This window comes from Haliotis rufescens, unplaced genomic scaffold, assembly GCF_023055435.1.
Source record: "Haliotis rufescens isolate VD_foot unplaced genomic scaffold, xgHalRufe1.0.p SCAF_4, whole genome shotgun sequence".
Taxonomy (NCBI): domain Eukaryota; kingdom Metazoa; phylum Mollusca; class Gastropoda; order Lepetellida; family Haliotidae; genus Haliotis; species Haliotis rufescens.
The window spans coordinates 21,812,220-21,825,268 of NW_025964112.1; the positions used below are offsets into that span (position 1 = coordinate 21,812,220).

General features: G+C 40.3%; 1 protein-coding gene across 2 annotated transcripts in view; it reads left to right on the plus strand.

Annotated features, from left to right (window-relative positions):
• LOC124132158 (tyrosine-protein phosphatase non-receptor type 23-like) overlaps positions 1–13,049 on the plus strand; it is a 45,104-nt gene that overhangs the window by 13,666 nt on the left and 18,389 nt on the right. For both annotated transcript variants that reach the window (XM_046495899.2, XM_046495900.2), the window contains 13 exons: positions 384–518; positions 880–1,041; positions 1,892–2,050; positions 2,807–2,865; positions 3,367–3,446; positions 5,979–6,093; positions 7,153–7,218; positions 7,402–7,541; positions 7,956–8,047; positions 8,597–8,801; positions 9,155–9,315; positions 11,916–12,067; positions 12,348–12,541. In XM_046495899.2, the coding sequence (XP_046351855.2) occupies positions 384–518; positions 880–1,041; positions 1,892–2,050; positions 2,807–2,865; positions 3,367–3,446; positions 5,979–6,093; positions 7,153–7,218; positions 7,402–7,541; positions 7,956–8,047; positions 8,597–8,801; positions 9,155–9,315; positions 11,916–12,067; positions 12,348–12,541 (1,720 nt within the window). The remainder of the gene's footprint in view (positions 1–383; positions 519–879; positions 1,042–1,891; positions 2,051–2,806; positions 2,866–3,366; positions 3,447–5,978; positions 6,094–7,152; positions 7,219–7,401; positions 7,542–7,955; positions 8,048–8,596; positions 8,802–9,154; positions 9,316–11,915; positions 12,068–12,347; positions 12,542–13,049) is intronic.

Consider the following 13,049-nt stretch of genomic DNA (forward strand, 5'->3'; position numbering starts at 1 on the left):
TCACATTCCCAAACCCTCCCTCACATGCCTAACCCATCTCTCACATTCCCAAACCCTCCCTCACATTCCCAAACCCTCCCTCACATTCCCCAAACCCTCCCTCACATGCCTAACCCATCTCTCACATACCCAAACCCATCCGTCACATACCCAAACCCACCCCTCACATTCCCAAACCCACCCATTCCATACCAGATCCATAACCAACCTTTCACATTCCCAAACCAATATAATTAACTGAGATGCCTAAGTCCTTTATGTGAACAGATAATTTGAGCATGTTGAGGTGGTCTTTTTATACTTTTGTTAGCACGTGAAACATTTTTAACATGTTTATTGTCAAAGCTTTCTTTTTGTAAGTTTACAAATCAAAATCTTTTCAGGGTATGAAAGTGTCATGCACACATTTCCAGTGTGCAGCGTGGGCATTTGAACATCTTCGAGACTATTTCGGGAGTTCGGCAATGAGCACAGACATGTCACATGAGCTGCTTACATTTCATGTCAGTCTCATGCTGGTAAGTTGTCATGATGAACACACCAGGATCTGCACAGCTAGCACCCAGGCTAGGAAACACACAATCAAATAGGGCTTTCTTCTGTGATATGGTGCATAATATTAGGACAAAACTGTGTACTAACCATGCTAGCACTCCTTTCACAGAACTCAGAAAGTTAAACAATTGATTTTAATCTTACAATCAGACAAGTAGCTAAATCGTTGTCACAGTGCGTGATAAAGTGTCTGACTCTCAAGTGTTACTTTATGACTCTTTAAGTTAAGAATTTTCAGGTTTTCAAAATATGTTGTCACCCTTGCTTTGGATTGTGCTATAGTTAAATTTACATATTTATTAAACAATCTTAAAAAACCTACAGGCTCAAGGTCAAGAATGTATTCTGGAGAAGTCGATGATTGACAGTCGGAAGAACACCATCACAGCCAAGGTGTCTGCCCAGGTGGTAGACTTCTACAGGACAGCCATCAAGAATCTCGAGACATGCAACCAAGAGGGCATCGTTAGCTCCAGGTGCTACAAGGTGAGCTGAGGGTGTTACAAGCTGACCTTCAGGGGCACAGTTGTCTGATGGGAAAGAAACTTTTGATCTCTCTACTCTGACCTCAGTTGCAGTCTGACAGGGTAGTGTACATCATGTTTACTCCATCAGTGGCTCAGGGTACTGTATATCATATATACTCCATCAGAGTTGGTGTGTGTTGTGTCTGACTGACTGGGATGATCTTGACCATGAGTGTTTCTCTGTCCCAGGACTGGGGAAAGTGTATGGAGTTTTAGTGTGTTGTGTCTGACTGACTGGGATGATCTTGACCATGAGTGTTTCTCTGTCCCAGGACTGGTGTATGGAGTTGTAGTGTGTTGTGTCTGACTGACTGGGATGATCTTGACCATGAGTGTTTCTCTGTCCCAGGACTGGTGTATGGAGTTGTAGTGTGTTGTGTCTGACTGACTGGGATGATCTTGACCATGAGTGTTTCTCTGTCCCAGGACTGGTGTATGGAGTTGTAGTGTGTTGTGTCTGACTGACTGGGATGATCTTGACCATGAATGTTTCTCTGTCCCAGGACTGGTGTATGGAGTTGTAGTGTGTTGTGTCTGGCTGACTGGGATGATCTTGACCATGAGTGTTTCTCTGTCCCAGGACTGGTGTATGGAGTTGTAGTGTGTTGTGTCTGACTGACTGGGATGATCTTGACCATGAGTGTTTCTCTGTCCCAGGACTGGTGTATGGAGTTGTAGTGTGTTGTGTCTGACTGACTGGGATGATCTTGACCATGAGTGTTTCTCTGTCCCAGGACTGGTGTATGGAGTTGTAGTGTGTTGTGTCTGACTGACTGGGATGATCTTGACCATGAATGTTTCTCTGTCAGGACTGGAGGAAGCGTATGGAGTTAAAGGTGTGTTTCTACCAGTGCATCACGTTCTACTACATGGGGCGGCAGTCAGAGGACCAGCAGAAAATGGGAGAGAGACTGGCGTACTTCCAGGCCAGTCACGACAAACTCAACGAGAGCATGAAACTAGCCAAGGTCAGGGTCATTCAAGATTCTGAAAATCTTCCAACAACAGTCAGTAGACAATGGGAGGGCTTCAAAAATTTCATAAAACCAACTTGTCCTGCAGGGCAAGTAGATGATATTTGTACTTGTCCTGCAATATTTACACTTGCCCTGTTAAATTTCATCAAGTTTTATGTTCTCAGTTGTAACTTATGGCAAACTGTACAAAATCCCCGCCATCTACATTCATCTCCATTCATTCAAACTCGCACAACCGTGCATCTTGCACAGTTTGTTTTCTTTTTTTGTTACAGTCATACTGTTTTTGATAGTTTCCTTTTTTCGGCCTGTTTGTTAATTAAATCATGTTTTTGTTGTTAAGCCCACCAACACAGATCCAATACTTTCGTATATCATTCATTTCACAAAATCAATCATCAGCTGTTCACTATCACATTGACATTTGAGTGTAAGTAACGAGTTGCTGTGGAAATATTGAAATAAGACGGGTAATCATATTTACTCCTTCTGTCCTGGCTTTGGGTGTTATTGTTTGTCTGTTTGCTGTATTTGTGTAAATGTTTGATCTTTGTACTGTAAATGGCTCTGATTGAAGTCTAGAAAACATGGTGTGAATGTGGTCTTTTTTATTTTTTATTTATATGTTTATATTCTTGGAAAACTAATCAGAAGTATATGATAATAGTGTAGTTATAATATAATATCTGATCTTGTACTTGTAAGACTACCTTCTAATGCTGACATATCGATGCCTTGTGTTCACAGAATGAGGTTCCTGAAGTCCAAGATGCTCTGAAATTTGCTCAAGATGTAGTTGGAGGAAAGTAAGTAACCGGTAACAATAGTAACATACAGAGATTGTCTACACAGAGAGGGTCTTGGTGGCCAAGTAGCCCCAGGATACACAACAGGATGAATCACGATTGACAGTCTTTCCCTAATTCTTTGTCTATGAACGTTATAAACATCTTATCAGTGCTTGGCATCCTCACCTTGGTGATAACTGTCTATGATAACTGAGATTCTGTTTAAAGCTGTGTTTAAAACCCAATTTCAACTAATTAAATTGATTCAGGACTTTGGTTTGTGTTATAAACTGGAAGATGGGGACAATCTCACAGGATTGACCATGAGTAACATTTAATATGAACTGTATTATCAAAACAAAGTTCCAAGGATGTTTTTTAATTTTGTCAATCAGTGTTAATGTATTGATGGGTAGGAGTTGACCAGTTAGTGATCAGGAAACCAATCAGGAAAGCAATCATAATTTAGAAAAATATATCTGTATTTACATGTGAATTGGATGTTGTTCTACTTTTCAGATTCAACTCGGCCAAAAAAGACAATGATTTTGTGTACCATGAAAAAGTTCCTGCATTAGACAGTCTGCCAGAAATAAAAGGTAAGTGAATTTGTTTGTAAACATGTTGAATAGGCTTTGTTTGGAACATGCTCCTCAACACAATGAACATGGTTGAAAGTATTTTGTTTTAGCTATGAAAAATTAGCTTCAAGAACCAAAGTTTTCCATTTCAAGATTATGCATTGTTTGTCTTTAAGACATTTGATTCAGTTTCTGTGCTTCATTTGTCTTGAGGACATTTGATTCAGTTTCTGTGCATCATTTGTCTTGAGGATATTTGATTCAGTTTCTATGCATCATTTGTCTTGAGGACATTTGATTCAGTTTCTATGCATCATTTGTCTTGAGGACATTTGATTCAGTTTCTATGCATCATTTGTCTTGAGGACATTTGGTACAGTTTCTATGCATTGTTTGTCTTGAGGACATTTGGTACAGTTTCTATGCATTGTTTGTCTTGAGGACATTTGATTCAGTTTCTATGCATTGTTTGTCTTGAGGACATTTGGTACAGTTTCTATGCATTGTTTGTCTTGAGGACATTTGGTACAGTTTCTATGCATTGTTTGTCTTGAGGACATTTGGTACAGTTTCTATGCATTGTTTGTCTTGAGGACATTTGGTACAGTTTTTATGCATCGTTTGTCTTGAGGACATTTGATTCAGTTTCTATGCATCTTTTGTCTTGAGGATATTTGATTCAGTTTCTATGCATCATTTGTCTTGAGGACATTTGATTCAGTTTCTATGCATCATTTGTCTTGAGGACATTTGATTCAGTTTCTATGCATTGTTTGTCTTGAGGACATTTGGTACAGTTTCTATGCATTGTTTGTCTTGAGGACATTTGGTAGTTTCTATGCATTGTTTGTCTTGAGGACATTTGATTCAGTTTTTATGCATTGTTTGTCTTGAGGACATTTGGTACAGTTTCTATGCATTGTTTGTATTGAGGACATTTGGTACAGTTTCTATGCATTGTTTGTCTTGAGGACATTTGGTACAGTTTCTATGCATTGTTTGTCTTGAGGACATTTGGTACAGTTTCTATGCATTGTTTGTCTTGAGGACATTTGGTACAGTTTTTATGCATCGTTTGTCTTGAGGACATTTGGTTCAGTTTCTATGCATCTTTTGTCTTGAGGACATTTGGTACAGTTTCTATGCATTGTTTGTCTTGAGGACATTTGATTCAGTTTCTGTGCATCATTTGTCTTGAGGATATTTGATTCAGTTTCTATGCATCATTTGTCTTGAGGACATTTGATTCAGTTTCTATGCATCATTTGTCTTGAGGACATTTGATTCAGTTTCTATGCATCATTTGTCTTGAGGACATTTGGTACAGTTTCTATGCATTGTTTGTCTTGAGGACATTTGGTACAGTTTCTATGCATTGTTTGTCTTGAGGACATTTGATTCAGTTTCTATGCATTGTTTGTCTTGAGGACATTTGGTACAGTTTCTATGCATTGTTTGTCTTGAGGACATTTGGTACAGTTTCTATGCATTGTTTGTCTTGAGGACATTTGGTACAGTTTCTATGCATCTTTTGTCTTGAGGATATTTGATTCAGTTTCTATGCATCATTTGTCTTGAGGACATTTGATTCAGTTTCTATGCATCATTTGTCTTGAGGACATTTGATTCAGTTTCTATGCATCGTTTGTCTTGAGGACATTTGGTACAGTTTCTATGCATTGTTTGTCTTGAGGACATTTGGTAGTTTCTATGCATTGTTTGTCTTGAGGACATTTGATTCAGTTTTTATGCATTGTTTGTCTTGAGGACATTTGGTACAGTTTCTATGCATTGTTTGTATTGAGGACATTTGGTACAGTTTCTATGCATTGTTTGTCTTGAGGACATTTGGTACAGTTTCTATGCATTGTTTGTCTTGAGGACATTTGGTACAGTTTCTATGCATTGTTTGTCTTGAGGACATTTGGTACAGTTTTTATGCATCGTTTGTCTTGAGGACATTTGGTTCAGTTTCTATGCATCTTTTGTCTTGAGGACATTTGGTACAGTTTCTATGCATTGTTTGTCTTGAGGACATTTGGTACAGTTTCTATGCATTGTTTGTCTTGAGGACATTTGGTACAGTTTCTATGCATTGTTTGTCTTGAGGACATTTGGTACAGTTTTTATGCATCGTTTGTCTTGAGGACATTTGATTCAGTTTCTATGCATCTTTTGTCTAGAGGACATTTGGTACAGTTTCTATGCATTGTTTGTCTTGAGGACATTTGGTACAGTTTCTATGCATTGTTTGTCTTGAGGACATTTGGTACAGTTTCTATGCATTGTTTGTCTTGAGGACATTTGGTACAGTTTTTATGCATCGTTTGTCTTGAGGACATTTGATTCAGTTTCTATGCACCTTTTGTCTTGAGGACATTTGGTACAGTTTCTATGCATTGTTTGTCTTGAGGACATTTGGTACAGTTTCTATGCATTGTTTGTCTTGAGGACATTTGGTACAGTTTCTATGCATTGTTTGTCTTGAGGACATTTGGTACAGTTTCAAGACAGTGGTACTTCATAGTTTCCAAATTTCCATATTTCCAGGGGCGTCACTGGTGAAGGGGATCCCATTCAACCCAACAGATCCAGAGATTTCTGGTCCGGATATTTTCCAAAAACTTGTGCCAATGGAAGCGCATGAAGCATCATCAGTGTACAGGTAATGCAGATGGAATTGTATAGTGTCTGCAGCAGATCCCAGATAGTCTGAGAGTTGACTCAAATGGGATCCGCATGGTCACAATTGTCTGCGGTGTATGAAAGTAGTTTGGTGTCACTGCCACAAGCACCAACTCTCAGCTGTCCTCATGACAACAGTGACAACCATTGCTTTGATCAGTCCGGTTTGATAGGTGATGTGAGGTGAAATGGGGTTTAACGTTGCATTCAAGATTATTGCACTCCAGTAGCGATGTCTGGTGTGGTGTGGTGTGGTGTGGTGTGGTGTGTAGCATGGCGTAGCGTGGCGTGGCGTGGCGTGGCGTGGCGTGGCGTGGCGTGATGTGTCTGTGTCATGAAATGGGGTTTAACGTTGCATTCAAGATTATTGCACTCCTGTAGCGATGTGTGGTGTGGTGTGGTGTGGTGTGGTGCGGTGCGGTGTGTCTGTGTCTGTGTCTGTGTCTGTCTGTGTCTGTCAGTGTCTGTCTGCTGGTACTAGTCTGGACTTATGACAATTTTATAGTGCTAGCTCACTGAGATACCATGCTGCAGTTTAACTGTATGCCCCACTCAGGAACAGTATACTGACTCCAAGCCTACCAGTCCTTTTTTCAGCCCCTTAATGCCGAGTGCCAGGCAGGGTAACAACAAGTACCATCTTTTAACATAGCATAATATGATGACCGCTTTAAAATACATGTTATTCTGAGCTCAACAGAAATTATCTGTAAACTTTGTTTTGAAGACAGAAGAAAACAATTTGGATATTTATATAAATTGCCCACTGCCACCAGGTTTTGTTGTGTCATGTGATTGTCACAGTGTCATTATGGATTCCTGCCTGTGAGGCCAAGGTCCTAGTGAGTCCAGCCGATGTCACTAGCTATATCTTAAGTACATTTGCAAACTCAATCGCCATGCTCATAATATAAGTATGTGAAAGTTGAAAAAGTAATTGTGTATGTTGAATTAAACTGTTGTGTCTTGGTATACATACTTTACATGGTATACATGGCTGACGTTGATGTAACAGTCTGTGCATGTTGTTGTGTTTCAGTGAGGAGAAGGCGAAACTTTTGAGGAAGGTCAGTGGAGAGGTGGAGGAGAAATCCATGGAACTTGAGTAAGAAAACTTTGGAAAACATTGCAAACTCTAATTGGTCAAGCACTCACCTTAGGGTATTATCATGCAGGAATTATTTGTTTAGTGTATAATTTGATTTTTTAGAAATATTGTTTTAATGTCTCGCTTAATCATGTTAAGAGTGGTAGTGCAGGATAATATGAGCATGCTGGTTTCTTGCAGACAATACATGTCGTCACTGCAACTTGACCCCCACAAGTTGATGCCGAGGATGGAGCCCCTGCCACAAGAACTACTGGAGAAATGTGCAGCCATGAGTGTCAAAACTGGCGCCATCCAAAGCCTGATAGAGTCCATGGCAGGTCAGGTTATGCCACACTATTAAATCTATATCGCGGTGGTCTGTAAATTAGCTCATCTGGTCAATAGCATGAACAGCAATCCAGACAACAGGCTACGATGATGACTAGGTCATACTTTGTCCAGAAATCTGTGAACTATAATCTCCTCTTCACAAATAGGACCACCTCTGTGGTCTAGTGGATGCAACATCTGCCCGGAGAGTGGTGGTTTGATCCGCTGGCTGCGTCAAACCAAAATAGGTTAAAAGATAGTACTTGTTGTTACCCTGCTAGCATTACAGGTATAAAACAAAGACTGGTCAGCTCGGTGTTCATATACTGTGTTTGAGAGGGGTGTCCATGTTAAACTGCAGCATGGTAACTCAGTTTGTTAGCACAATAAAACACTGTGTAGATGTGTGCCTTGTGTTGCAGCTGTTGCTGGTACTGCTACTGAGGTGGAGCTCAACTTGAAAGAAATCTTTGGTTTGTTGGATGAGGAGAGGAAACAGGATGAACACTTCCAGGTGAGTGTTCAAGAATCTGTGGCCACTTGGGGGATGACATGGAGAAATGTTTGCAAATCATGCAAGAGAAATAAAACCAGTGTGAGCACTCAGTTCTGTGGCCTATTCAACAACCAATCAGAAATCACTTACAGATCAAATGATGTTTGCATTACTATAGAAATATTGAATTAATTTTAAACGATAAATATCAATGGACAGACAGCCGCATGTGACTTAATGGCTAGAACTCTCATTGGCAACACCATTTTACTCTCTGTATCAAGTATTTGTCATGAAACTATCAATTGTTAAATTTTATAGATTGCCTTTGCGAATGACTTTGCAAACTTTATGAATATAAAATTAATATCAAATGGTGCAGGATTTCCAATTATCAGTGAGATAAGGCGGGTCTTGTGGTCAAGTGTTTTTAAATAACAGTCAGTGTTGTGATGGCATCAAGGGACCAAGATGCTGTATACATATGCCACAGAAGTTTAGATATTAGGCATGTATTACTTTTCCTGAAATAGATGTTTTCTGATGAGAATAATCTTTTTGTTACAGAAAACATTTGGCAGCCGAGCCCCCAATATTGTGTTGTCTGAGATCCGCAAAGACACGGAGATGCAGCGTGAGAAACACAAACAGGGCAGCCAGTCGAATGAAAACCTCCACAAGGCCATGAATGTCCACATTGCCAACCTCCGCCTGCTGGCCGGAGCACCAGATGACCTCCAGGCCACACTGCCCAAACAAGAGTTGACCAACTGTAAGTGCAGTGAGTCCATGGAGGCTGTGACATGTTTCTGTTACAATGGAATCTCATAAACATTCAGTTTAGTTTGGGGTCATTATTTCAACATTTGAAAGTGTCAATTTCATGTCGCCATGAAGTATTGCTGACTGTGGCAGAAGACAATATTCAGTCACTCACGTAATACGGATTATTGATGTAGTACGATGCTTCATCCATTTGGATATTTATCACCTTTTCTGGACTTGTGGATGTGATCAGAATGTGGATCAACAGACATAGGCACAGGAATCCGAAGTTGGAATTAATAATAATGGCTTATGAGTGAAAACCTGCTAACCATCCTTAACATCCATCACCTGTTTCAGCACCAGAGGATGAAGCCCTTGTACAGGAACTTCAGCGGCTTCTGTCAAAGGTTGATGAGATGAAAAAACAACGTCAGAATTTGATGGAAGAGCTTCGTACACAGGTCCAGAATGATGACATCACAAACGTACTGGTCACTCAAGATAGTGGCAGTAAAGATGTAAGTTTTTGAACATAGGGTAGCCATGTGTTACTTTCTGGCCTGATCTTCTTTTTACTTCTGGGTCTCCAGGATAGCTATGGGTTAACATGGTTGGTGCTGATTACTGCAGGGGATCCTGGTTAGCTGTGTGTTAGTTCTGATTACGACAAGGGATCCTGGTTAGCTGTGTGTTAGTTCTGATTACTACATGGGATCCTGGTTAGCTGTGTGTTAGTTCTGATTGCTGCAAGTGTTCCAGGGTAGCTTTATGTTAGTTCTGATTACATCAAGTGTTCCAGGGTAGCTTTATGTTAGTTCTGATTACTGCAAGGGTTCCAGGGTAGCTGTGTTTTAGTTCTGATTACATAAAGTGTTCCAGGGTAGCGGTGTGTTAGTTCTGATTACTGCAAGGGTTCCAGGGTAGCTTTATTTTAGTTCTGATTACATCAAGTGTTCCAGGGTAGCTTTGTGTTAGTTCTGATTACTGCAAGTGTTCCAGGGTAGCTTTATCTTAGTTCTGATTACATAAAGTGTTCCAGGGTAGCTTTGTGTTAGTTCTGATTGCTGCAAGTGTTCGAGGGTAGCTTTATGTTAGTTCTGATTACATCAAGTGTTCCAGGGTAGCTTTGTGTTAGTTCTGATTACTGCAAGTGTTCCAGGGTAGCTATATGTTAGTTCTGATTACATCAAGTGTTCCAGGGTAGCTTTGTGTTAGTTCTGATTGATGCAAGTGTTCCAGGGTAGCTTTATGTTAGTTCTGATTACATCAAGTGTTCCAGGGTAGCTTTGTGTTAGTTCTGTGATTACTGCAAGTGTTCCAGGGTAGCTGTGTTTTAGTTCTGATTACTGCAAGTGTTCCAGGGTAGCTTTGTGTTAGTTCTGATTACTGCAAGGGATCCTGGTTAGCTGTGTGTTAGTTCTGATAACAACAAGTGTTCCAGGGTAGCTGTGTGTTATTTCTGATTACTACAAGGGATCCTGGTTAGCTGTGTGTTAGTTCTGATTACTACAAGTGTTCCAGGGTAGCTGTGTGTTATTTCTGATTACTACAAGGGATCCTGGTTAGCTGTGTGTTAGTTCTGATTACTACATGGGATCCTGGTTAGCTGTGTGTTAGTTCTGATTACTACAAGGGATCCTGGTTAGCTGTGTGTTAGTTCTGATTACTACAAGTGTTCCAGGGTAGCTGTGTGTTATTTCTGATTACTACAAGGGATCCTGGTTAGCTGTGTGTTAGTTCTGATTACTACATGGGATCCTGGTTAGCTGTGTGTTAGTTCTGATTGCTGCAAGTGTTCCAGGGTAGCTTTATGTTAGTTCTGATTACATCAAGTGTTCCAGGGTAGCTTTATGTTATTTCTGATTACTGCAAGTGTTCCAGGGTAGCTGTGTTTTAGTTCTGATTACATAAAGTGTTCCAGGGTAGCGGTGTGTTAGTTCTGATTACTGCAAGGGTTCCAGGGTAGCTTTATTTTAGTTCTGATTACATCAAGTGTTCCAGGGTAGCTTTGTGTTAGTTCTGATTACTGCAAGTGTTCCAGGGTAGCTTTATCTTAGTTCTGATTACATAAAGTGTTCCAGGGTAGCTTTGTGTTAGTTCTGATTGATGCAAGTGTTCGAGGGTAGCTTTATGTTAGTTCTGATTACATCAAGTGTTCCAGGGTAGCTTTGTGTTATTTCTGATTACTGCAAGTGTTCCAGGGTAGCTATATGTTAGTTCTGATTACATCAAGTGTTCCAGGGTAGCTTTGTGTTAGTTCTGATTGATGCAAGTGTTCCAGGGTAGCTTTATGTTAGTTCTGATTACATCAAGTGTTCCAGGGTAGCTTTGTGTTAGTTCTGTGATTACTGCAAGTGTTCCAGGGTAGCTGTGTGTTATTTCTGATTACTACAAGGGATCCTGGTTAGCTGTGTGTTAGTTCTGATTACTACAAGTGTTCCAGGCTAGCTGTGTGTTATTTCTGATTACTACAAGGGATCCTGGTTAGCTGTGTGTTAGTTCTGATTACTACAAGTGTTCCAGGGTAGCTGTGTGTTAGTTCTGATTACTGCAAGGGATCCTGGTTAGCTGTGTGTTAGTTCTGATTACTGCAAGGGTTCCAGGGTAGCTGTGTATTAGTTCCGATTACAACAAATGTTCCAGGGTAGCTGTGTGTTATTTCTGATTACTGCAAGGGTTCCAGGGTAGTTTTATGTTAGTTCTGATTACTACAAGTGTTCCAGGCTAGCTGTGTGTTATTTCTGATTACTACAAGGGATCCTGGTTAGCTGTGTGTTAGTTCTGATTACTACAAGTGTTCCAGGGTAGCTGTGTGTTAGTTCTGATTACTGCAAGGGATCCTGGTTAGCTGTGTGTTAGTTCTGATTACTGCAAGGGTTCCAGGGTAGCTGTGTTTTACTTCCGATTACAACAAATGTTCCAGGGTAGCTGTGTGCTATTTCTTATTACTGCAAGGGATCCAGTGTAGCTGTGTGTTAGTTCTGAAGGGAATAATGTATAAATGAGTGAAGAGAGGGTAAGTTATTTCCCTACTTACAATTTGATTGGAATTGTGAAGAATAAAAAGAAACTACTGATACATACCTGGCAAAAATCAAATACTGGCTTCTTGCTGCAGAGCATCTTTGAGGAGCAGTTGAAGAAACATGACAAGCTGGTGATCCTTATGCAACAGAACCTCGGGGCCCAGGACAACATCCTCCGAGCCCTCACCGATACCAACGCTAGATACGCCACTATCAGGAAGGCCACTAGTGAATCTATTGCCAGGTAAGTCTATCATGACACCAAATAAGCCACCATCAAAAATCCACTGAACATTGGTTGTGATCCTTTGTCTGGTAGACACCATTCACTGAAGTGATCATTGTCTTTAGCATGCATCGTTTCGGGTGTCCTTCCCACAGACATGTGATGACATGGTTAATATTATGTTCAAGGCTGTGTTGGGCCCAGCTCCATCTAATCCACCTAATTGCATACTGCTGACTGGCAGTCACTCATCCCAGCACCTCAGTTAAGGCCATAATGACCTATGCTGTCTCTACAGACGGGATGCCCGGATCAGTGAACTCATCAAGTCCTATGAGGTGTATGAGGATCTGATGGGGAAGTCTCAGAAAGGTCTGGAGTATTACAAGAAACTGGAGGAAACAGTCGGTCGAATTCTGACTCGGTGTCGATCTGTGTGCAAGGTTCAGCAGGAGGAGAGAGATCAGATCACTAAGAGGTTTGCTGCCAAAGGTCTGTAGTATGAGTCTTTGTTGAAAGAACCATTCAAATGAGGAGTGTGTGTATTCATACCCAAATGATGTGGATCATATCTTTGGCTCAAGGTTTCACAGACCCAGATGGAGCTGAAGTATTGCTGTCTGTGGAGTACAACTGTGTGCACTTATCATATATATTCATGCTCATAATGTGACCACTTTATTTGATCATGAGCATGTAGTGTAGCCTGGTTCAGATATAAAAGAAAATGTATTGATATAGAATCAATAGATGTTAAGAAGTCATTATGTTTGGCTTTGAAACAATAAATCTTTAGAATGAGTTTACATTATATCTATGAATTGTATCAACCCCTTATATATATCAATAAAGATTATTTAACAGCTGCTACAGTCGTTATTGGCAATATGGTCTAATACTGGCACTCAACTTGTCTAGAACTACAGTTAAATCAACATTTGATGACAAAACAAGGATTCAGTGTATATTTCTTTTTAGGATGTATATTTTATGTGTCTTG